The sequence below is a fragment of the Lasioglossum baleicum genome, chromosome 2, assembly GCF_051020765.1.
Source record: "Lasioglossum baleicum chromosome 2, iyLasBale1, whole genome shotgun sequence".
Lineage (NCBI taxonomy): Eukaryota > Metazoa > Arthropoda > Insecta > Hymenoptera > Halictidae > Lasioglossum > Lasioglossum baleicum.
In genome coordinates, this window is record NC_134930.1 from 527,582 (window position 1) to 553,514 (window position 25,933).

Genomic DNA, 25,933 nt, shown 5'->3' on the forward strand with positions numbered 1-25,933 from the left:
CTCTGATTGGTCCGTGTTTTTCGTTAATAACTCCTAAACAAAGCCGCAGTTGACTTTGGTGCAAAGGAAAATGTCTCTTAGAATGGTCTCAGGAACCACCCTCTTTCGGGATTTTCACGAATTTTGGGACACCCTGTATATCTTAATTAATATTAGTCGCAGTTGCGCGCTATAAGTCTTTGGTTATTACATCGTCAGTCTTTGTATATTACAACGTTTTATATGTATATTATAAGTCCGATGTCTAACTTATCTTATCTTAATTTAATATAATTATAAACCTGAGGAGTGTGGGTAAATATAATTTTTGAAACTTAACATTTAATACTGTGTAGTTAATTGCACTTTGGTGTTCCATGTAGGAGAGAGTATGAGCTACGGTGGTTTATATCTGTCGGTCAACCACCAGAATTTCTTATAATCTAACTCTTTAGTTTCGTAGCGATCTCTATCAGGGATTGAAGTGCTGTATCGAAAGCCGTATTCGGTTGTGATTTCGCCATGCTCCGGAGGAGTGAATGTGATGGATTTCCTGGATCTATGTCGCGGTGTGTGGTACAATAGGGGGATTGCATTCTTGTTTTGGATGAAAACATGTTCGTCTAGGAAAATAAAGGCTTCTGGTGGCAAAAAACCGGTATTTATGGATTTTCTAATGTAATTTTCGTCTGGAAAAGCTATAGGGAAAATTAGGCTATTTGCTCTGATTTGTTTTGTGTTGGCAAAGTAATTTCTAGTTAATTTGATTATGAAGTTATCAATTCTATTGATGTTGGCTTTATTATATAGTGTTTCGTTGTTAACGTATTTTTTATAATCAGAGTGAGCGGATCTGTATAAGCTGAGACATGCTCTGAGGCAGCGTCTTTCAAAGATGCTGATCAATTCCATAATGGAGGCGCTAATATTGTACCACATCTCGCAGCCATAGGTCAGGATGGGCCTGATTAATAGCTGATAGCAAATTAGTTTTGCTTCCTTACTTAGTGTTCCCGATCGAAATAGTTTTGTGCAGGCGAAGAATACCTTCTTCGCTTTATGCAATTGGGTTAGTGGATGAGAGTTTAGTAGAAATCTATTGTCAATTGTTAGTCCTAGATATTTTACCGAATCTTTGTGCGGAATTTTGGAGTTTGCGATTGCGTCACCAATCAAATTGAATGTTTTATAATTTTTCGTAACGCAGAGTCTAGCCGTGTGACAGGAGGGTCGGAAAAGGATGGTCTCGCACTTGTCGGTGTTGACTTTTAGTTTCCACGATTTGTAATATGTGAAAATGCTGTTGATTGCACTCTGTAGAACTTCTTGTATTTTGTTCAGGTTATTTATATTTAATATGTATATTTGAATATAAAAGAGAAGGTACAGTGTACAATATGAAACATGGCCGCAGTGCGTGCTTTCTTTTATAAAGAAGTCTTCTAACCAAGAAGACCATAGACTCTTCTGTAGGAAGACTAGAGCAGTGAATATAACGGCCAATCCGCGGCCGTAACGTCATACCAGATGGGGAACTCTCCGCATGTCTGGTTTCCCACAGACGCCATCTGTGTCGAGATGCGCCATCTATGTTTGGATGCGTCCGCACGCCATGAACAGAGCGCACACTTCAACACTCCCACTCGCAATGTTAATGGCGAATCATCTGTTTCTAAAAAACAAACTAATAAACAAATTATTACATAAAAAAAAAACTTTGGTACTCCTTTGGTATAATTTCAGGCGTAAGCCACAGATTTGCCTTGACTTGAGCCAATCTTATACCAAATTAATCCTTATGCAGTTTGCTTCAAACTTTCTGCGTGTGAGCGGCTTTGTCAATATATCCGCCAATTGTTCGTCACTGGCAATATGTTTTATTGTTAAGAGTCCTTGTTTCATAATTTCTCGTGTATAATGAAACTTGATGTCAATGTGTTTCGTTCGTCTGTGAAACACTGGATTCTTGATCAGCTGCTCAGCTGCTGCATTGTCACAGTGCAACACTGTTGATTCACGCAGAGATGGGCAGATTCGTATTCGTAAATTCGAATCCGAATTTGATTCACAGCACCTTAACGTGTCAATCCGAATACGAATACATTCGTATTCAAAAGTGTGAATTCGAATAGATTCATATTTGCAAGTGTGAATCCGAATACGAAATTTGGATTCACACCTATGAATCCAAAGCATTTCGGATTCATATCTATGAATACGAATTCATTTGTATTCACACTTGGATTCACTGAAAAATTCAATTCAAAAGGCCAATTTTGGGTGTTAGCGAATTTTCGGATGTATATTTATTGGCGTCAAACTAAGTAATTGACCCGAAAATGAATTTCCTACTATTTGGAGCCCCAAGTCGAATGCGACTGGTCCCAGGTTTGAGGAGAGTCCATAAATAGTTAAAAATCGTGATTTTATGGTCATAAACGCTAAAAATATCTGCTAATTTTTCGTAACAAATTTGGATTATGAACAAGTTTATCAACTTTTCAACCAAGTTAGCGTTTTTATTATTTACTACTGAGTTTACTAACCAAATGTTTCACGAAAAACAGAAAATGCGGAAAGGAAAGCTAGATATCACAAAATTTTGCGTTGCTTTTTATTTTGTGTTTGTTTTTTATTTATTTATTTTTTATTTTACCGTATGATTTATACGGTTATATTTATATGTTTTTGTAATTCGGCGAACGTTCAAAGTTTGGAAGTTGAATAAGATGGTCATTTAATTTAATATAGAGGCTTCCGTAGGGTCTAAATGAGATCATAAGACTGTATCTGTTGAATAAGTTTATTATACAATTCAAATTCAAATAATTCAATTCAAATAAATTCAAGTAAGTACCTCAATAATATATAATACAACTACTAAATTTTTATTGATCTTGTTGAAACATGAAAAAATGAAGAAAGGAAAATGAATTGAGGGTTTTTATTATTAGCATGAAGCATTTGCTCGTAAAACCACACGTTGTTCAAACTTCTCGTCACTTAGCCGATTTGATTTTGGTGTGTTCGCCATCGTCGCATATGAAAATAGTCTCTCAACCTGCGCACTCGACGGCAGTGGGGTATTGTATTTCTTGAAAATTTTGTGAATGATGGGGTAACTTCGAAGCACCTCCAAACTGGACTTCTTTTCTTCAAAGTACCGTTTCATAATAACGTCAGCCTTGTTCATAAGGTCGTCAGGATGAGATGGAGCGTCGCTCTCGTTCTCCCCAAAATCATAAAAGTCTCCTAAGGGCGGATCTGTTTCCATGCTGTTGTCCTCGTTTTCGTCTGGGTCGTTCGTCAAGTATTCGTATATAAGACACTTGAAATGGGTTAACAACTCTTCAACTCGATCATTGACACAAGGCCGCCATACTTTTTTAAATTTGGGATAAGAACGAGCTGCAATAGCCGCATTTTTCCCTTCCACCGTGTTCAATTCGAAGAACGTGGCGAAGCGACGGTTCACACTGTTCAGGTAAGCTGTTGCAATCGCGCCGCAATATTGCAGATCAGACGTAGCCAATTTCTGCAGTTTCAACCTCACAGCTAAAATTGTCGGCAATAATGACCCATAATACGCTTCTTTATCCCCTTGCAATATATCTATTGCCTCGGCCACTGGCTTTGAACATTTTACTAATTCTTGGAGATAGGTGAATTCCTCATCGCTAAAGGAACACGTCATATGCAACTTCAGATTAATTTCCTCCATGTGGCATTTTACAGCCACAATCACCTTCAACGAATCGTAAAGGCTATTCCACCGGGTTTCGGTGGGTCTGGGGAGGGATCGACCAATGATCTGTTCAAGCACTTCTGCGGTTTTTGGCCTGTTTGAAATACGCCACAGGATATTGCACTTTTTCATTGCTGACTCATGCAGCGACAACAGGCCTGAATTTGATTTGATTGCTTTATAAATGTCAGTGCTTGCACGTAATGCCAAGGTGTGGGCACAACACCTTAGATGAAAAGGTAATGCTGCAACAACATCATCGTCAACCGACACCCACAGTTCGTCATCAACATCACCACGATTATCCAATTCTTCGTCACAATTGTCTTCTACGTTCGTGGACCTCAGATGAACTCCAAAAACTGTAAAAGCTTTTAGGAAGTTGCTCCCATTGTCGGTTACCGTAGCCACGATCTTATCCGGGGACAATCCATATTTACAATTAATCCCATGTAATGTGGTAGCGATCCTATCGTATGTATGCGAACCTTTGAATCGGCTGCACGCTAGAGCTGTTGATTTCCTTTCGTTATTTTCGTCAATTCAATGTGCTGTGACGCCAATAAAACTCCTCTTTCCCGAGGACCAGATATCAGCTGTTGTGCACAGTCAAGGTACAGACTTAAATGTTTCTCTTGTGTCCTCAACGTGTTCTGAATATTTTGTATCTAGCCTTCGCGTTAAAGTTCGCCTGCTCATAACCTTCAACCCTCGGTTACTTATGTTTAGGAAATTAAAAATTTGGTGGAACGTTAGGTCATCCACCGATTGAAGGGGCACCATAGCGTGGATGACGTAATCAACAATTAAACAGTCAAATCTTGATTGTTGGGAGATAGACGAGGATGCATGGTACCGAGTTTCGCGAGCCCGGCGGGGGTTCGTGGTTACGAAATCTTCCCTAGCTGATGCAAGACTAGCTTTGAATTCTTCCACGGTTTCAGTGGAGTGGTGTCGCTGTAAATGGCGTATTAAATTAGAAGTGTTAAAAATGCTCACCTGAATTTCTTTTGTTTTGGAGGGAACATTCGCATCACATTTTAAACACAGTGTTCTAATAGATTTTTGACAGGCTATCTCTAGGGAAATAGCATCTGCATTTTCATTCACTGGCTTGAAAAAATGACCACTTAGTGCCGATCTAAGCGAAAATCGCAACTTCCCCAAAGAGCCGCATTCCGAATCCATAGAATTGTCCTCGGAATCACTTAAAAACGGTTCACTTCTTGAGCAACTCATCTTGACTATAAACTGTTCCGTTTATACTAAGCTAACGCACAATTTGACGCGTCTGGGAGGCAGCAAGTGCACAACTGCCGCTCCGCACGGCGGCAACGACTGTCCGCTGTCTCTTTCTTTCCCATACGCTCCTCTTCGTTGCTTTCGAAACTTTCATCGTCGATTAAACCACTAAATATTGGTCAAATTATATCGTGTTTGGTATCATTTTAATCAGAAAAATGCCAGAAATGAGTTAGTGAAAGCCCCATAAAAGCCTAATGGAAAATGAACAATTCCATCATTGCCATTACATACATTGTAAGAACTCAGGGGTCTTTAAATTGTGCCGGCGACGGCGACACGCTTCGTTTGAGATCGGATCGAGAGTCTGGGATCGTTAGTGGGTGAAAGAACGGAACACTGTATTAGAATAACGAGAATGGCTGTATTCACTGTATTCACTGTATAAAATGTATAAACTGTGTGAAGAAAGACTGTGTCGAAATAAACGGTGGATCACAAGTAAGACTGTGGTAATCCCGAGTTAAATGAGCGACGGTTCAGTTGCGTAACAATGATAGCGGATGATACGTTATTGCGGTATACGTGTGTCATCCGACCGTTACCGTCGTCTCGTACCCGAAATCACCTGTTCATCACGAGTGGTGGGGGACGCGAAGACGACCCCTCTATGTTCGGCTCTCTATTGAAGTCTCGCTCGGCGCGGTCGGCGTGTATCTGGACGCAGTCATAAATCAGAAAAAAAATTTCACAACTTTTTACGGCCAAAGAGAACTTGGCTCCTGTTTACAGGATGTTTTTGTTGGGATGAACGTTATCGCAGTAGATAATGACTCGAGAACGCATCCTACCTTTAATGTAGCGAGGTACAGACAGACATTTATTTATTTATATTGGCTTTTTGAATTGAATTTTTCAGTGAATCCAAGTGGATTCGTATTCATAGATGTGAATCCAAGTGGATTCGTATTCATAGATGTGAATCCAAATTTCGTATTCGGATTCACACTTGCAAATATGAATCTATTCGAATTCACACTTTTGAATACGAATGTATTCGTATTCGGATTGACACGTTAAGGTGCTGTGAATGAAATTCGGATTCGAATTTACGAATACGAATCTGCCCATCTCTGGATTCACGTTGACAAAGTCCCAACTCTTCTAGAATTCTGCGTGTCCATACTACTTCCTTTGTAGCATCATATGCGGCTATATATTCCGCATCTGTCGTTGAGGTTGCGACGACTCCTTGTTTGCGTGAAAACCATATTATTGGACCACCATTTAGTGTCAGTATCACGCCACTGACTGACTTTCGTGTGTCGGTGCAGGATCCGTAATCTGCGTCCGAGTATGCTATTAAGACATTTGATGTCTTCGATGCATTGAACTCGATTCCCTTATTGCACGTTCCAGCGATGTATCTCAGTACTCGTTTTGCAGCTCTCCAGTGCATCTCTGATGGATTCTCCAGGAACTGACTTAATGCACTGACTGCAAACGAGATGTCCGCTCGTGTACCAACTGCTAGATACATCAGAGAGCCAATTAACTGTCGATATGGTGCGTCAACAATTTGACCAGGATTTCCATCTTTTTCTATATTGCGTGTTAGAATTTGATGTGGGTCTCCAGGTACTCCCACTGGATTGCAGTCCTCCATTTTGAATTTCTTCAATACTGCCTGTATATATGCCGATTGATGCAACTTCAATTTGCGTGCTTTTCGATCGCGTTCAATTTCGAGACCTAAATAGCATTTTGCTTCCGAGTAGGTTGTCTCAAATTCCTTCTTCATTTCGTCGAGAAACCTCTTGATCGATTGAATTGATTCACCAACGACCAGTCCATCGTCCACATACAGCGCCAGGTATAGATTTTTACTGGATGCTGCATAAATACATGCATCTTGTTGTGACGCGATCAAGCCAAATTTCTGTAGAAATTCGTTGAATCTTGCGTTCCATTGCCTCGGCGCTTGTTTTAAGCCATATAGACTTTTGCGTAACTTGCAAACCTTTTTGCTTCCGTCATTAAAACCTTCAGGTTGTTCCATGAAGATGTCTTCCTTCAGATCACCGTATAGGAATGCAGTTTTGATATCAAATTGATATATTTCATAATCATTTGCACATGCAATTGACATCAGAATTCGTATCGACTCGAACCTGGCTACGGGTGAGAACGTCTCGGTATAGTCGATATTTGCTTTCTGTGAGCATCCCTTCACGACTAATCTTGCCTTATAGCGACTTATACTTCCATCCGTTTTGGTCTTAAGTCGATAAATCCATTTATTTTTAATTGCACGACGATCTGGTGGCAAATCAACTAAGTCCCAAGTTTTATTTTTCATGAGGGATCTTAATTCTTCGTTCATAGCTTCCTCCCACTGCTTTGCATCTGGTGAGTTTGACACTTCATTGAAGCTTAGAGAACAGACTTCAGCGATCAGGGAAAGTCCTGACTGTTCACCTTCGTTTTCCATTTGAATGCTTCCAGTTTTCATTCGTGTTCTGGTTGCAATGCCGGTTGGATCTTGTGTCCAAATGCGTTTTCCATATTTACGACTTTGTTTATCATCCTTGGTTGACCTTTGCATGTCATCATCCTGAGTTGATTTTTGCATGTTATCATCCTCAGTTGATTTTAGCATGTCATCATTCTCAGTTGATTTTTCTTCATGTTTCAATTTTTCTTCTAGGTTTGTTCTTGGTGAGCTCAATTCGGATTCCTCTTCAGTAGTCACTTCCAATTGTCTGTAAGCAGGTTCAATTATTTCAACATTCCTGCGAACAACAATTCTTCGTGTTCCGGGTTCCCACAAGCGATAGGCCTTTTGCTGTGGTTCAAATCCAACTAGAATCAATTGTTCTGATTTTTGTGCAAATTTGTTGCGTTGTTGACCTTCGATTAGAGCGTATGCCTTGCTGCCAAACACCCGCAAGAAGTCGATGTTAGGCCTTGTGTCAAACCAGATTTCATACGGAGTGCGTCCTCCCAGTCGTTCTAACGGTATGGCACTTCGAATAAAGGCTGCGGTATTCGATGCTTCACCCCACAGATTCAGCGGTAAGTTTGCTGCTGCCAGCATGGTCCGCGCCATTTCCACAACAGTCCTGTTCTGACGTTCTACTCGGCCATTCTGTTCTGGACAATATTCAGTTGAGAACTCCTGTACAATATTGTACTTACGCATCATCTGTTTGAAGTCCGTTGATTTAAATTCCTTAGCGTTGTCAGATCTCAGTTTCTTTACTCGATGTCCTGCTGCTGATGTCTTCATGATTACATCTTGAACTGCATCTGTGATGTCAGCCTTTGATTTCATTGGTTTTACAAATACCATTCCGCTGCAATCATCGACAAATACGGCCATCACACTTGATCCTCCTATGCTCCGAATACTCATTGGACTACAGATGTCAAAATGAATGAGTTCACCCGGTTTTTCAGCACGGGTTATTGACTGTGGAAAAGACCTGCGTCATTGTTTACCCAATATGCATGCTTCACATTGATCCGCTTGAGTTGAATTAGTTACATTAGTGCATCGTACACCGATCACAGAAGTGCCTTTTGCCATTTCTCGAACAGTTCTCATGTTTACGTGTCCAAGACGAGCGTGCCATAATTCCACTGGCTTCTCTTCACTCGTTGCAACATTTGCTTCTATTGCATTGAAAACCACTTCAATATCCATTTGATACATGCGATCAGCAATTCGTTTTCCAACTGCTTTTATTTTGCCATTGTTTTTGAGCAATAGTGTACTTTTAGTAAATTCAGCCTTCACACCGCGACTTGTAGCTGCTCCGATACTAAAAAGATTCCGTGTAATTTCAGGAATGAACAGTACGTCATATAAAGTATGTGTTTCCAGTTGACCATTTACAACTGATTTTGTATTGATCTGACCAATTCCTTGCGCACTAACGAGGTCACCATTTCCAAACCTGATATTTATTTCTCCCTTTGGAAGTGGTTCGAATACTGAAAACCATTCTCTATTTGCTGTCATATGATAGCTCGCACCACTATCCGCAAGCCAGATATCCTTCCAATCTCCTGAGACTAGGCATTCAACAGCTGTAAATGCCCGAGACTCCCTCGTTGAAACAGCCATATTTGATTGATTGTCATTATGCGTTTTCTTAGAATAGCATTCAGAACGCTTGTGACCAATCTTGCCGCAGTTAAGACATCTGCCCTTGAATTTTCTCTGACTACTTTTATCTCTATACTGATCTTTATTTTGATGCTTCTTGAAATTATTGTAATTAGAATTACTATAGTTATTTTGATGATGTTTACCTTTGGTGTATAAGGCGCAACCTGTATCAGCATCGTTGAGAGTCAATCCAGTCAGTCCTTTGTTTAGTAACTCTTCTTTCATGAGTCGTGGCAGTAAATTTTCCATTGTCTGCTCCTCTTCAGGCACTGAGTCTCATGCAGAGATCAAATTTCTATATGATGATGGTAAACTGTGTAATACCTTCGTTATCACTGTAACTTCATCTTGCTTGTGGCCAAGATCTTGCAGTTGTTTCGCCATTTCCTCAACTTTGGCGACATGCTGCGCAACGCTGACGTCATTGTCCATTTTATACTCGAAGAATTTTTGTAATAATAAATGCTTCGATGCAGCATTCTTCAGTTCGTAAAGCGATTCGAGTCGACTCCACATTTCGGCGGAAGAATTTAAATTCATTACTTGTTGTACCTGAGTCGATTCCAGCGCTAATCCAATGTAAAATCGTGCCTTTCTGTCCAACTTGTCCCATTCTGCCGTACTTCCGGTTGGTGGTTTTGCACTTGTACCGGTCACTACGCCCAACAGACCATGAAACTCCAGGAAGCCCATCATTTGAAATTTCCACACTGCGAAATCGTGTCCATTAAATTTGCTGACCGTTAACTTGTCCATCTTCTCTCCTTTGAATGTACGAGAGCAAGTAACCTCAAGTAGATTTGCAGCTAAACACGAATGACACGAATTCCAGTCAATTTTAATAGCTACACAAACACAACACTGGTAGCAGAGAGTGGTCTGGGCCCATAACCTGTTCAGGTTATTTATATTTAATATGTATATTTGAATATAAAAGAGAAGGTACAGTGTACAATATGAAACATGGCCGCAGTGCGTGCTTTCTTTTATAAAGAAGTCTTCTAACCAAGAAGGCCATAGACTCTTCTGTAGGAAGACTAGAGCAGTGAATATAACGGCCAATCCGCGGCCATAACGTCATACCAGATGAGGAACTCTCCGCATGTCTGGTTTCCCACAGACGCCATCTGTGTCGAGATGCGCCATCTATGTTTGGATGCGTCCGCACGCCATGAACAGAGCGCACACTTCAACATATTTTGCATGGGTTTTTACCGGCGTAGTATAAAATAAGGTCGTCGGCATAGGTAATTATTGAGCAACCTGTTCTCTCGGGCCAAAGAGATTCGGGATATCGCTTGTGTATATGTTAAAAAGTACGGGTGAATTTATGGTGCCTTGCTGACGTCCGTTTTTTATTATAAATACTCTAGAGATGGAGTTCTTGTCGCTGACTACTCGGAATGATCGGTTTGTCACCATGTTTATAATTAATTTGGTTACTAATAATGGGAATCCTTTTCGTTACCCTTAGACGGTGGGATGTCGGAAGGCGGTTGAGGACGGTATATGTACATGCAAATCGTTGAGGAACCGAGTACTTGCGGGAACGGTCTTTTCGAGTACCTGTCCCTCTTGTGGCGCATGTATGAAGTTAGGCCGCCACGTCGCACAGTGCGGCGTTCTTATGGTCGGAGTGGACAAAAGTCTGTTCTTGACGAATTCCTATAGGAAATTTCACGCTGATCACGAATATACCATACACTAGGGGTCCCTGAATAGAATTTAACAGTTTTTTCCTCAAAATACCGTTTTTTTCAAAGTTTTTTTAGTGTTTTTGCGTGAAAAACGGTTAAATTAAATTCAGTGAACCTTAATACATTGTATATTCCTGATCAGCGTGAAATTTCCTATAAGACCTCAAAGTATGTTTCTTTCGTTTGAGATCACACTGTATATTCCAAGTGATGGAAACAGGGGTCAGTTAACAAAAATTGCTCTTCAATGCATCATCTACAAAAATGAGGAAACATGACCAAAAATTAAATTGAATTTTATTCAAAATGAATTTCAAATAATATTTTATAAACATTATAACAATAATAATGGACAGAATATATAGGTAACTTCACAATAATAAAGGTATGCCAATTTACATAATATAGGCCATAGAGACTATACCTATGAAGTAGATATATATATATAAATATTTATGGTATATATACATATATATATACATATATACATTATATTACTATAATAAAAACTATAATATAATATATACATAAAGAAAAAAAATATACATAAAATATATACAGGGTGTTTACCTACAGGTGGGAGAAAATTTAAGGGGTGGTTCTCGACGATAATATAAGACGAAAATGAAGAATAAAAAAATTGCGATTTCGGCTTCGTTGTTTAGTTATTAACAATTAAAAATCCGCCTAAAATGCTGCAACACTTCTAACAAAAGTATACGTTGCGTACGTCAGACAGGCGCGCGACAGTCTCGTATCAAGTGACAAACGCATGCATACCTTGGTTCTCATTTGGGGCCCCAGCGAGGTGAAAATGTTTAAAAAATCGGTGGACGACATTGAACCTACCTACTCGTTAAAATCCACAAGGGCATTTCTAATATCCGCCCTATGGAATTATCGAGTAGAAGGGGTCAGTGCCCTTTTACTTTTAAATTCTTCTCAAAACTATCCACAAATCCTTATCCTACACTATAATTGTTCATAACACCGTACCTAATATACTGGAATAAACGCTCTAGCACTATTTACAATATCATACACCCGCACTACGAGTTTACAGAGAGTACAAGTTGTCTGAGGGGAATGAGGAGAATGTAAAGAACTGGTAATCCTTTAATGTTGTAACACTGCACGTTATTGAACTTTATTTACGTCGCGAGACTCGCTCACAGACGGAACGGACATCTTGAGGTCGTGTGATTTCTGCGAACGGAAATCTTCGACGCGTGCGAGAAGAATCGTCCGTACAAGCTATCATCCGTATGCACACTGATTCAAGACAGCTGATGAGGTCGATGCCAGATGCCAGATCGATAAAACAAATGAAGATCTACAATTGTCTATCCTGTTTTCACGAATTTCGTGATTCTTTCTCATTCTGTCTGTGACCGCGAAATATCTCATGTGTGTGCATTGTGCATTGACCACATTAGCTGTCTTGAATCAGTGTGCATACGGATGCTAGCTTGAACGGACGATTCTTCTCGCACACGTCGAAGATTTCCGTTCGCAGAAATCGCATGACCTCAAAGATATCCGTTCTGTCTGTGAGCGAGTCTCGCGACGTAAATAAAGTTCAATAAAGTGCAGTGTTTCAACATTAAAGGATTACCAGTTCTTTACATTCTCCTCATTCCCCTCAGACAACTTGTACTCTCTGTAAACTCGTAGTGCGGGTGTATGATATTGTAAATAGTGCTAGAGCGTTTATTCCAGTATATTAGGTACGGTGTTATGAACAATTATAGTGTAGGATAAGGATTTGTGGATATGTTTGAGAAGAATTTAAAAGTAAAAGGGCACTGACCCCTTCTACTCGATAATTCCATAGGGCGGATATTAGAAATGCCCTTGTGGATTTTAACGAGTAGGTAGGTTCAATGTCGTCCACCGATTTTTTAAACATTTTCACCTCGCTGGGGCCCCAAATGAGAACCAAGGTATGCATGCGTTTGTCACTTGATACGAGACTGTCGCGCGCCTGTCTGACGTACGCAACGTATACTTTTGTTAGAAGTGTTGCAGCATTTTAGGCGGATTTTTAATTGTTAATAACTAAACAACGAAGCCGAAATCGCAATTTTTTTATTCTTCATTTTCGTCTTATATTATCGTCGAGAACCACCCCTTAAATTTTCTCCCACCTGTAGGTAAACACCCTGTATACATAAAGTCACTTTTTTAAAGTCAATTATGTCCGTAATAAATAAACATAAATAATAAATTTTTACTCTTGAAAAGTAAAAAAAAACATTGCAATGCACCGCATTTATTTTATGAAAATAAATTCGTTTTTCTCTGTAACGATATTAATACATAAAATAAATAATTGTTTTCGACGTATATGGAGAAAGAAAATGCTATGAGTAAAAAATGGTTTAAAATGGTTTTTAAAAAGTTTTCTATACATTTTATTTTCTACTATCATTGTCATCGCGGAAGCAAGTGTGTATATAAAATTTCAGTAAGATTGGTCTATGCGAGAGGCTTAAAATTCGATTACAAGATTTGACGCATAAGCGTGGTAAAAAATGGCACACAGCCGTTCAAAGCAGTTTGATGCAAGAAATGTTTACATATTTGTGAAGTATAATAGTTGTGAAATCGAAACCCATCAAAACCCCAGGATGTTTTGACCTGGACTCGAGAAAAGCTAATTTGAAGATATTAACGTTTATAAAACTTGATTCTGACTTAGTGTTTTATTATTGCTATGAAACTATTTTAACGGTTAATGAAACAGGACAAATGGATATTCCTCACCTGCTTCGATACCTTCCATATTCAAAATTGAAAGAACGAACACAAAACAAAGTTATTGATTATAGGAAATCAGCAATTGATTGGGCCAGGTCTCGCGTGAATTCTTCGATGAGCTCTCTAACGAGCTCTCTGCTACTTATGCAAACGTGATTCCTGCCGTTTGTTGTGGAAATCTGAGATTCCCGGCATTTGTTTCATACACTAGAGACATATCTGAAGGGATTAGTAAAGCCAAATAAGGTATGGAAAATAGTTGCATTTTCGACTTTTGTCCACAGGCGGCCGCACTGTGCGTCGCCACAGTGGGGTATTTGGCCTGAAAAAGTGGAAAAAACTATTGTAGCGTTATTTATAGGCTCAAGGTTATAATATTATATATCGTTGGATTCGCCTTAAGATCAGCTACAACATTATGCAATCCAAAATACATTTTAGTATTTAAAAAATCAAATTTACCTCAATTTTTTGAAAAAAAAAAAATTTTTTTAACTTTTATATATTGAAATTTGTAGACGACTGAATACTGTTCCTCTTTTGTTGGAAACATTTCTTTCTCAGATTATCGAGAACCCCTGAAAAAGCGAGGCGATAGTGGAATATTTGCACTATTGTAACTTTAAAAGTATTTAAGAAAAAAATATTTTATTATAGCGTTTTGGAAAACTCTGAAAACAAGCTAGAAGAATATGCAATAAAAAATAGGGTTTTCTATTTAAGAAATTGAAGATGACCTCCGCGTGATTTTCAAACGACTATCCAAGGGCAAATCAATGACGCCATTTTATGGCCCCCTCGAAACCATACAACTTTTGTCAGAAACATTTTTTAACCAAAATGCTTAATTTCGAAGATATACGTCTGTTTTACTTTGAATGACTCACCCGGTATATTATATTATATAAGAACATTTTAAAATTATTACCATTAATTTTCATCCGAAAACACATCAGAAATTTCTACCTCGGACAATATTTCTTCTTCATTTGAGGCCAAGCGTAGCCTAACATGCAGGCGTACTCGAAACGCTGTTAAACGCTTAATACTAAATTAGCTATAAAATTTGAATCCGGACATATCCGGAATCAAACTTTATTGGCTTATAATCACAAATCTTTACCGAATGTAATGACACCAAAAAGAGCACTCAATAAAGCTTTATACTATAACAAAATTGTCAATAAAGTTTTGTCATTTTTAAAAAGCTTACAGAATGATTGGTAATATTCAAATATTAATAACTATTCTAATTTAGATGATAACAAAATAAAATCTATGCAAAAGTGCTCTGTATAGCTACCTGAACAACTTTTGTAATACAAGAATTTACAGAATTTTCCTTCAAACACTTGAAAATCGCCAATGAACAGACGCTGTCTTAGAGACTGTTTAAGAACGCCAAGCGCGCCTTAAAATCTCTCGACTTTCGATGAAGTTTACTACTTCACGGGTGTACAAATAGAAAAAATAATATTGCAGCCTTATTCTTCAGACCTTTAACTACAACGAACAGCAAAAATTGTATGCCCCATACGCAAAAATTTAGAAATCGAATTTTTTCCACTTTTTCGGGCCAAATACCCCACTGTGCGTCGTGTAGTCCCTACCAGGCTTGCCATATTCCGCGCGGTACCAGGCCCCTTACCGCTGCGCCCCTCGCCACGGTACTACGCTGAGCCCGCCCCACTCTTCCCACTACACTGACGCGTATCGCGTGGAGCAAGCTAAGTTAGCGGTACGCGTCAGTGTTAGTGGGAAGAGTGGGGCGGGCTCAGCGTAATACCTTGGCGAGGGGCGCAGCGGTAAGAGGCCTGGTACCGCGCGGAATATGGCAAGCCTGGTCCCTACATACCGTGTGCCCGTGGTGCCACCTAGTGGTTCTACTCGGTAAGCTGTGCGCAATCGTCACTACAAACTAATATGGCGGCACGCTTACCTGTCAAAACCACTGCAAAAGTGCTCAACTTTAAGCAACCATAACTTCTGAACCACTGATCCTACAGGATCGAAACTTCGATCTGCAGGTTCTGCGGCTACAAATCTACTGGATTACATACCACATACATCATAATTTATAGAAGAAAGGCAAAAATTTTGAGTCCGGTAAAGTAAAGAGCAGCCCAAAGCTCAATGCAAAAAGTCTTGATAGTCGATTTTATGCCTATTTGGTTTAAAATTACATCTCGAAATCTTCATTATACATACATATAATATAACTACTATACGTATAATATACTTTTATTACGGTGCACATAAAAGAGATGTAACAAACGTCAAAATACATGTCGCAGAAATTTTACTCCATCCCCTATTATTAGACAGTGAATATTATACAATGGTAGCAAGTTTGGTCTTTTACAACTAGGAGTAGTAAAGTGTTTAATGGAAATATTCTCTGGAGTATGATGAAACATGTAATAGGGTAAAGAAATTTTGTTTATATCCAGTTATCGTTAAATTGTCTCAAAAATCTATATTTGCGTGAGAATTCATAGTCCACTAATTACTTATAATAATTCATCTTTTTGGCTTATGCCATTTGTTATTCTAGAAGCTTTTAATATAAATGCTTCTTAGCTAGGTTAGTACATTTTTATAACGAATGTCCAGCTACATCGATGTATTAAAAAATACCTCACTCCATTTAAAAAAATACCAATTACCTTGAAATCTTGTAAAAAAAGGACCTTGAAAATTTTTTTCCCCTACAAACTGTGTAACTTTGTCCGAAGAAGTTTGTACAACGAAAAGTAACGGAGATATTTAGGTGTTCTATTTCTTCGGACTCACCCTGTATAATAATATATAATACATAATAATAATACATAATACATAATAATATATACAAGGTGTCCCACGTAACAGTTTTCACGATTTCTCAATGAAGTGCTTGCAATAGTCTGACAAAAAAATATTTTAAACAAAATTCGATCAGTCGTCGATTGGCTATACATTGCAATAAAAAAGTTTGAAAATGTTCTTTTTTAGTGTTGTTAAAGCCACCTTCATTTTTTAAAAATGTTACTTCAAGATCATCCGAAGGTCATGGTATACTAGGTCGTTGAATTCGTCTTGATAAGGGCTATAATACTGTTAAGTCAAAAATACCAAGTGCCATTTAAAAGAATGAAGGTGGCCATGATAATACTGAAAAGGAAAAAAATTTCGAACTTTTTTTTATTGTAATGTATAGCCAATCGAAAACCGATCAACTTCTGTTCAGCATATTTTTCTGTCAGATTATCGCAAGTACTTGAAAAATCGTGAAAACTGTTACGTGGGACACTCTGTATACTATGTATAATATGTATAATACATAATAATATATTGTCTGAATTTTAATTATTATCTTTAAATTTTCCAATTTTCTCTGTTCAGAATCTTCCCACAATTTCGCAATCTCTTTTTTCCAACATTCATTCAAATAGTGTATGTACATATTTGTTTAATTTTGCATTGAAATATTATCGTATAAGAGCAAGATCTAATCAAAATAAAACAATAAAATCAAGCTGGAAGCTTGTATTCTTTAATTACCATTTCATTGAAGATAAACAAGTGTTTCAATTTTAAAAAATTACAGAATTGTAAACATAGTAACTGTTGTACATATTTCCATACAACCAACACAAATAATTTGCTCAAAATATTTTTTCCATTCTATTCTATCATTTTTTGCCATTTTTGAGGTTATTTATTATGTGATTGTATAAACCGACGAATCTTAATTTTATCCTTTAATTTTAATTTAACCTTCAGTTACTCACACTCCATTTTCTACATACATAACTGGTTACATGGAACTGACTATAACATAATTAAATTTTTTATCCAATAAACTAACTACTGTAATGCAAAATAGATATTTGTTAGTATAGTCGACACCTTTATTTATGCTTAAAGTACTAAATTTAAAGTTTTGAGATCGCAAGTACTATATGCGAGTAATTTTAATAAAAGTTAAACACGCTAATGAACTTTCGTTCCAACACAATACAATGCTTTATGCTGTAAGCTGTCGTCAGGGTTGGGCAAATTGTTATTAAAATAATAAATAATAAATAAATGTGTGAGATTGTAAATGCAAATAACAACCAAAATACTTTATCTCAATAAATGTCATTTAAATAATGCCAAAAGTGATCTATTTATTATTTGCAAATAAAAATTAATCGAACAATTTGTCAATACAAATAATAACTTAAATTGTATTTGTAATTAACAATTAACTTTATTTAGACTTGCTCAAATAATAAATAATTATTTTTGCTTTTTATTTGAATATCCAAATAGCAAATAGATTGCTATTTAAATATCGCCCATCACTGGTTGCCGTGAGTTTCCTCGATATAAATATTTTGATCAGAGAACTAGGCAGTTGGTTTTCCGAGAGAAAAGAGAAAAAATGCAGACGGAATGATAGAATCGTTACCGTTCAATAGCAGTAGTGGAATGTGGATTTTGCGCAGGAGACCGCGCGCTCCTTCTTTCCCTCTTCCCTCTTCCCTCTTCCTCCGCGCGAGGGTGTGGGACTCGCCAGAGAGTGTAGATCTTTGAGGCGAACTGTAGACCGTAGGCCACTCGGAGAGTATTGATCACACAATGGTAGCAACGGTGAATTTCAACCCGTGGCCACCGCACCAACCGCACCGCTCAGCAGATTAAGCGCTCTGATATCATACGAATTACGAATTCAATTGAATTCAACCAGATGTGTCCAGTTAATGCCAATATTCGAATAGTTTTTTTCAAACCAAAAATCATCAGTTGAGAATCTTTCAGTGAATTGTTAAGAAGCAACTGCAATTTCATGTATAATTCGACAAATTTTTCGAATCAGTATAACGTAACAACTTCTTTTTTGAAATTGTTCTACAGAAGAAACTTATTGACAATTATTCATAGTCTGCGGATCTTTATGCACAATACAAATTGACTGCATCGATTGCAAGAAATAGAAACTAGATTGAATGTTATTCGTCCCTTGATGATTCTAATAAGGATTAATCATATATTGACATCCTCAATTTTTTTAATTTTTCAACAATTTTGTATTTCATCTACTCAATTTTCCTATAAATGTATAATGCAGTCTAACTACACTGTCCAACAAATTTCAACTTTTTTCTTGTATGTATTTCGATTCCCACTATGCGACTCTTATACTAGAATTTTTCGCGCTGATTCCGAATCTGTCCTTAATTTTTCTCCTAGGCGCACAGCTTTTGAGAAATTTGAGTTTGAAAAATGACATGTTTTCAACTTTGAACAAATATTGTGATGTTATTATAAAAGATATTCAATTGATCTTTACAGCAGAAGATTCCTTAGACTTTCCCGAATACAGTGATAATATCCAATATTAATACATTATGATTATTTAAACATGTTTAAACGATCATTAAAGACGGAGAGACACCACTTTTGCATCAATTTTTGACGATATTTTTGAATTTATCTGAAAAAATAAGGATCCAGCGGCAAATCGAACTATACCACGCGATAGAGCAAACTTTTATCTTGAGAAACCCCCTTTTGAAGTTTGAAACGTCGACGTTTATACCGAACCAGAAAGCAAAATATCTTCCCCCGACATGAGCTGCCGCCAGTGGTGCTCTTCCACTAAGCGCGGTCGTTCACGTAACGGCATGCACAGTGGGCCAGAATGGCTCGGTAGCTGTTCACGCCTATTTCACCATTATTTCAAAACTTAAAGACCACATTAAATAGGTCGTTGAATTCGTCTTGGCGCTATAATGTTATTAAATAAAAAATATATAGTTATAAATAAATATTGAAGGTGACCACAATTTTTTATTTAAAAAAAGAAATTATTCAAATTTTTTGTATTGAGATTTGTAGAAGACTGAGTACTAATTATTTTTTGTAGAAAACATTTTTTTGTGATACCACCGGAAATGTCTGAAAACTCGTGTGAATAATGAATAATATTTGAAAACTGGCTGTTCACCATTATTTCAAAACATAAAGACCATATTAAATATATCGTTGGATCAGTCGTGGCGTCAGCTATAATATTATTGAATAAAAAAGATATAGTTATAAATAAATAATCAAGGTGAACACAATTTTTTATTAAAAAAAATTTTGTTTTTAAATTTTTTGTACTGAGATTTGTAAAAGACTGTGTACTGATTACTTTTTGTAGGAAACATTTGTTTGTCCCACCACCGGAAATGTCTGAAAAATCGTGTGAATAATAAATAATAATTGGAAACTGGCTATTCAGGCATTCAAACAAGAGTAATCGAATAATTTTTGAATGAATGAAGTTTATTACATTTAATGAAATAACAAATATGTGTTACTACTGTATTATATTTAAAGAATTACAAAAATTCAAACAAAATTAAGTATCATATTTTACAAAGTCACTGACTATATTCAGTTGATCATACGGAATTTCCGTTTATAACTCTATTTATCTATGAATAAACAATAATCTATACCATAATTCCTCTTAACAAAGGTAAAATACAAGTCTTCAATATAGAAAAACTGCTGTGATGCTGTACTACGATGCTGTTACTATAGTCTCTCAAATACAAATGATTCAACTAAGCTAGCAAGAAGTTCGAATATTTATCAATGGCTGTATAATCAAAAAAATTCATGAGATAGGTCTGGGTTAGGTCTTTAGACTCCTAAGAGCCGCTGAGTGGTCGTCAATGCGTCTCGTGCAACGCGACTCGCCGCGGAATTGCGTGTCACGCGACGCTTTAAACCATCAAAATTTCCAGGGTGGGACGAGGGGGGACGAGATCATTACAGGATCTTTTAGAGGAGACTTTACTGAAAATGTTCCACTTTGTTAGAGCTTCTGCCTCTCCATGCATTTTAACTTATCCCTTGTCAAAGGTGAAAAACTTTGACGATTTTCCTTAGTTGACTAAGCATTTTTTTAAATAATAAATTATGAACATTAACGTTTAGTTCCTGGGGCGTTCTCAACATAGATATACATTATTCATAAAAAAAAAATTTGGGCACTTAATCTTCAGTAGGTTTTCCAGGACATCGTTATGAAGAAACGGAATTTTTTCGGTGATAAATCGTATCTGAAAAAGTTTGATCTTTGAAGGCTTATTGTAACAAGAGTTTTTAATAACTTTAATTAGTATTATCGTTTTCGAATGTAATGGACATTTAAGAATCACTGTGCATTGGTTAAAAATCGATATGAGGACTTTCATTTTTTAGCTCATGAACAGCTAGCGCGTCGATCTGGCCCACTGTGCGGCGCGGCGCAGAGATGGTCTGGACTCTGGAGTTAGACCGCCTCAGACATACGACTCGAAGAAGTGATGAGGCAGTGTTGGTGCAAGAAAGAAAACCAAATGAAGGACACCAATCTGGTCTATTGGGCGCTGGACAACAACCGGAGGGACTTGCTCTGCTGCCGTGGATAAGAAAAGACATGGGTGGATTTCAATATAATCCATTAATTAATTATCACGTGGAGTCTGATATTGGACGAATGGAACGCGTGTGTGTCTTTTGCAATGCTTTGAAGTGGAAGGGAGAGACTGTTGGAATGTGTTGTAGTTCTGGCAAGGTCAGATTGCCCCTAATTTAGTCGCCTCCAGAGCCACTTAATTCTTTATTGACCGGTGATAGGCCTGAATCGCGTCATTTCTTCAAAAAAGTACATTCATATAACTCTGCATTTCAAATGACCTCATTTGGAGCAAATGTTATATCCGAGGGTAACTTCATGCCTACTTTTAAAGTCCAAGGGCAAGTTTATCATTTAATCGGCTCCCTCTTGCCTTCCGAAAATGAAATTCAACCGAAATTTCTGCAATTGTACTTCATTGCAGATTATCTCTCTCAGGCTGAGCAACGAGCAGGTAATTTTACCAATATGAACATTGCCTTGCTCAGGGAACTTCAAGAAATGCTACACAACAGCAATTCTTATGTTCAGAGTTTTAAGTCCGCCGTTGATACCCTCCCTGCCGGAGCAATTCTGGATTTGCAATTAGTTATTCAAGCTGATAGACGTCCTCGGGGGGAACACAGGGGTCGGTATAACGAACCCACTACTAACGAGGTAGCGGTGTTGCTGGTCAACCAGGAGTGTAGCTGTCGTGATATTATCATCAGTGGCAGGGGTGGTGAGCTGAGGAGAATATCAGAGACCCACCGCTCCTATGACGCTCTCCAGTACCCTCTTATGTTTCCCAGAGGGGAGGACGGCTACAACTTCTTGATTTTCCAAGTTGACCCCACCACTGGCGAGGAAAACGACCGCAAGAAAACATCGGCCCTCCAATTTTATGCGTATAGGATGATGATCCGTCAAAATGAGTTTAATCCCCTAATCTATTATAGGCAACTCACTAATCAGTTTTGGGTAGATATGTATGCCAAGATAGAGACCGAGCGACTGACGTATCTTAGAACTAATCAGACAAGACTGAGGATGGAAAGTTATATTCACCTCCGAGATGCCTTGGGCACGGATGAGGACCCGCAAGATATGGGCCAGTTGGTAATCTTGCCTTCTACCTTCACAGGAGGCCCTAGGTACATGCACCAACGTACCCAGGACGCCTTCTGCTACGTGCGCAAATACGGGAGACCTGATCTATTTATTACTTTTACTACCAATCCACGGTGGGGTGAAATAGCGAGGGAACTTCTGCCAGGTCAAGGCCCCCAAGATCGACATGATGTAGTATCTCGGGTCTTTAACCTGAAACTCAAAGTCCTGATTAATTTACTAACAAAAAATCAGTTATTTGGAGCTGCTTCCTGCTACATGTACTCGGTTGAGTGGCAGAAGAGAGGCCTCCCCCATGCCCACATTCTTCTCTGGCTGAGAGAAAAGATCAGGCCAGCTCAGATCGATGACGTGATCCGAGCTGAGTTTCCCGACCCTGCACAGGACCCAGAACTCTACAGTGTTGTTAAAAACCACATGGTTCATGGGCCCTGTGGTTTTCTCAACTTGCTGTCACCGTGTATGAGAGAAGGTCGGTGTAGCAAGAAGTACCCCAGAGCATTCGTGAGGGAAACCATCACTGGAGATGATGGCTATCCTACCTACAAGCGAAGGTCTCCCGCTCAGGGCGGGTTTACTGCGACACTTAGGTACGGTGGCCGTGATATTATCGTAGACAATTCCTGGGTAGTTCCCTATTCCCCTGTCCTTTCGAGAACTTTAAAAGCCCATATTAATGTAGAGTTTTGTAGCAGCGTCCAGTCCATAAAATACATTTGCAAATATGTGAACAAAGGTAGTGACCAGGCTACCTTTGGTGTTAGGAACAATAGGCACGAGATCACGACTTATCAGAGCGGAAGATACATTAGCACCTCCGAGGCTGTGTGGCGTATTCTCTCATTTCACATCCACGAGAGATTTCCTCCAGTGATCCGCTTGGATATTCACTTGGAGAATGGCCAGAGGGTTTACTTCCAGCCTGAAAACCTTCAGGAAAGGCTGGAAACCCTAAAAACACCACATTGCTGGCCTTCTTTAAGTTGTGTACAAAGGACGCCTTTGCCAGTACACTCCTGTACGAGGAAGTTCCTTCGTACTACACTTTCAACCGACAAAGAGGAGAGCTCTGTCGTAGAAAGCAGGGCACACCCGTGGAAGGACATCCAGGAGTAAAGAAAGAGCATGTTATTGGGCGAGTTTTCACCATCCACCCCAATAACACAGAGTGTTTCCACCTTAGGATGCTATTGTACAATATCCGAGGCCCCACTTCATTCGCCAGCCTAAAGACAATTAATGGCGTGGTCCAGCCAACCTATCAGGCTGCCTGTCGAAGTCTAGGCCTGTTAGAGGATGATGAGCAATGGCATCAAACTCTGACAGAGGCAGCAGTCTCTGATAGCCCCAGAAAGCTGAGAGAACTGTTTGCCATCATTTTAATTTTCTGTAGTCCCTCAGACCCTCTTGAACTCTGGCACCAATTTAAAAGAAGTCTTTGTGAGGATGTGTTTAGGGACTGGCGAAGGAGGTCTATAGACACGTCTTCCCATGATGTTGAGGAACAGTGCTATGATAGGGGCTTAGCACTGTTAGAAGAGGCTGTCCAATCCAATAGAGACCAGCCTCTCTCTCATTACTCCATGCCATCTCCTCAAAATTTAAGTATCGAACCAAACCTTCAATACTATAGAGAGGCCAACCACGACCCTGTAGAACTGGCAAGTGACCTGACCCGTGAAAACCAACTCACTGTCGACCAGAAAACAATATTCAATTTTGTTTGTGATAGTGTAGATAATTCTCGCGGCAAAATAATTTTCCTGGATGCTCCAGGAGGTACCGGGAAATCATTTTTGATTCGTGTCTTCCTGGCTAAAGTTAGGAGTTCAGGAAAGATAGCGTTAGCTGTAGCATCCTCTGGGATTGCAGCTACTCTACTTCCTGGAGGTCGGACAGCCCACTCGACTTTTAAAATCCCTATAGACTTAGATAGGAGCGAGACCCCAATCTGTAATATCTCCAGAAACAGTGACCTGGCTAAGGTGATTCAAGACTGCCATGGCCAATAAGAAGGCAATCGAGGCTGTGGACCGCACTATTAGGGACATTAGATCTACGAATACTGTCATGGGAAGTATCACCACTTTGTTTTCTGGAGATTTCCGACAAATCTTGCCAGTCGTTTACCGAGGTACCCGCGCCGACGAAGTTAATGCATGTTTGAAACAGTCCACCCTTTGGCCTGCCATCGAAAAAGTAACTCTCACCACCAACATGAGAGTTCAACTTGGCGGCAGCGAGGAGAGTGCCAGCTTCTCTTCTCTCCTACTCAGAATAGGAGATGGCACTATCGGCAGCGATGACAATGTGACACTGTCACCCCAGCTCTGTAATGTTGTGTCAACAATTGAAGACTTGATCTCCCGAGTGTACCCTGATGCTGCTAACATATCTAATCAGTCTGAGCAGTGGCTCTGTAAGAGAGCCATCCTAACACTAACGAATGATCAGGCCACCTCGATCAACTCGGCAGTGCTCGATATGTTTGAAGCTGAAGAAATGCACTACAGCTCTTTGAACAGTACAATAACTGCAGATGAGTCTGTTCAATACCCTACAGAGTTCCTAGAGTCAATAGCTGTTCCCGGGCTTCCCGCTCATATTCTTAAAGTTAAAATTGGTGTCCCTGTAATGTTGATGAGGAACTTGAACCCCCCCAAGCTTTGTAACGGCACGAGATTGTTAATTAAGGCCCTTCACCGCCATGTCATTCATGCTATGATCCTGACAGGTAGTGGCAAGGGTGAAATGGTCTTTATTCCTAGGATCCCAATCATCCCAACCAACTTCCCCTTTCAATTTAAAAGAATTCAGTTTCCGATTAGCGTTTGCTTCGCAATGACCATTAATAAAGCTCAGGGACAGACGTTGCAGATTGCCGGGATAGATCTTAGGTCGGATTGTTTCTCTCACGGACAATTTTACGTCGCCTGTTCTCGAGTTAGCAGCCCTTCTCACCTATTCATTTGCACTTCCAATAGGACCGTCAAGAATGTCGTGTATCAAGAAGCATTGCAGTAGGTTAAGGCTTTAATTAAATTTTATGACATGTATATCAACCTTTCAAACTATTACTTTCATAAGATCGTGTCTGTCTGTATGTTTGTAAAAGGATCAATTGAGAACGACTAAACATAGAAAGCTAAAACCGTGTTTGTCTGTCTGTTTGTGACGGCATCAATCGAGAACGGTTAAACGTAGAAAGCTGGGGTTTGAACCAGACGTTTATGAGAAATCAGCATACGAAAAAGTCCATTCCTTCAAAAGTTTTGACGACCTTTTCCACTGGACAACTACAACGCTAACTGCTTACTTCAAGTTATGTGAATGTGGCACGTTTGCGAAAACACTGATGTATAAATAATAAAATAATAATAATAAAACATATAAATGTCACATCCGTGACAGGTAAAAACATAAATTTAAAAAATTCTGAGCCACAGCAACGCGTGGCGGGGAAAGCTAGTAGTATACTAATTTTTGAACAGAACTAACAATTTTTTAACGTATGCGTTCGCCATATTGGATCCGCCATTTTGTTTTTTCGAATTTTGAGTTCAGATTCGTAATCAGCGGACCCGAAAACCATGGGATACCAATTTTTGGAAAAATTGAAGTACGTTTAGGGGTTTTGGCCAGCTTTTGGGGATTTGAAACCACTGTGCGGCGGCGGGGCGCGGCGATGCAAGCGTGCAATTATTTATACCACTCACTCACTGTTGTGAGGTAAAGCCGAACGACACCAAACTGGACAGTAAATGATACCTTTTAGATAATAGAGAACAACAATATTTATTGTATAA

The 25,933-nt window shown here is 38.9% G+C and overlaps 2 protein-coding genes across 6 annotated transcripts in view; one reads left to right on the top strand and one right to left on the bottom strand.

Moving 5' to 3' along the window:
• Axed (BTB/POZ domain-containing protein axundead) overlaps positions 1 to 25,933 on the top strand; it is a 315,604-nt gene that overhangs the window by 20,991 nt on the left and 268,680 nt on the right. Inside the window, exon 2 of one of the 5 annotated variants that reach the window (XM_076445202.1) lies at positions 20,822 to 23,246. The exons of the other annotated variants lie outside the window; for them this stretch is intronic. Coding sequence (XP_076301317.1) covers positions 21,294 to 23,243 — 1,950 coding nt within the window. The 5' untranslated portion in view covers positions 20,822 to 21,293 and the 3' untranslated portion in view covers positions 23,244 to 23,246. Of the gene's footprint in view, positions 1 to 20,821; positions 23,247 to 25,933 lie in introns of those variants that run through there. 5 annotated transcript variants of the gene reach the window in all.
• On the bottom strand, positions 1,608 to 6,585 carry LOC143219297 (uncharacterized). The gene is made up of 2 exons (XM_076445311.1): positions 6,110 to 6,585; positions 1,608 to 1,985 (listed from the first exon to the last, which is right to left on the bottom strand). Exons 1-2 carry the CDS (start codon positions 6,504 to 6,506, stop codon positions 1,759 to 1,761), a joined length of 624 nt encoding a protein of 207 aa, XP_076301426.1. The 5' UTR covers positions 6,507 to 6,585; the 3' UTR covers positions 1,608 to 1,758.

Bases quoted from the DNA above. Each gene is read 5' to 3' on its own strand.
- LOC143219297 (XM_076445311.1), bottom strand. From the start codon at position 6,506: ATGTATCTAGCAGTTGGTACACGAGCGGACATCTCGTTTGCAGTCAGT. The intron at 1,986-6,109 runs GTGAATCCAGAG...GTGAATCAACAG, and splicing joins AGAGTTGGGACTTTGTCAAC to TGTTGCACTGTGACAATGCA.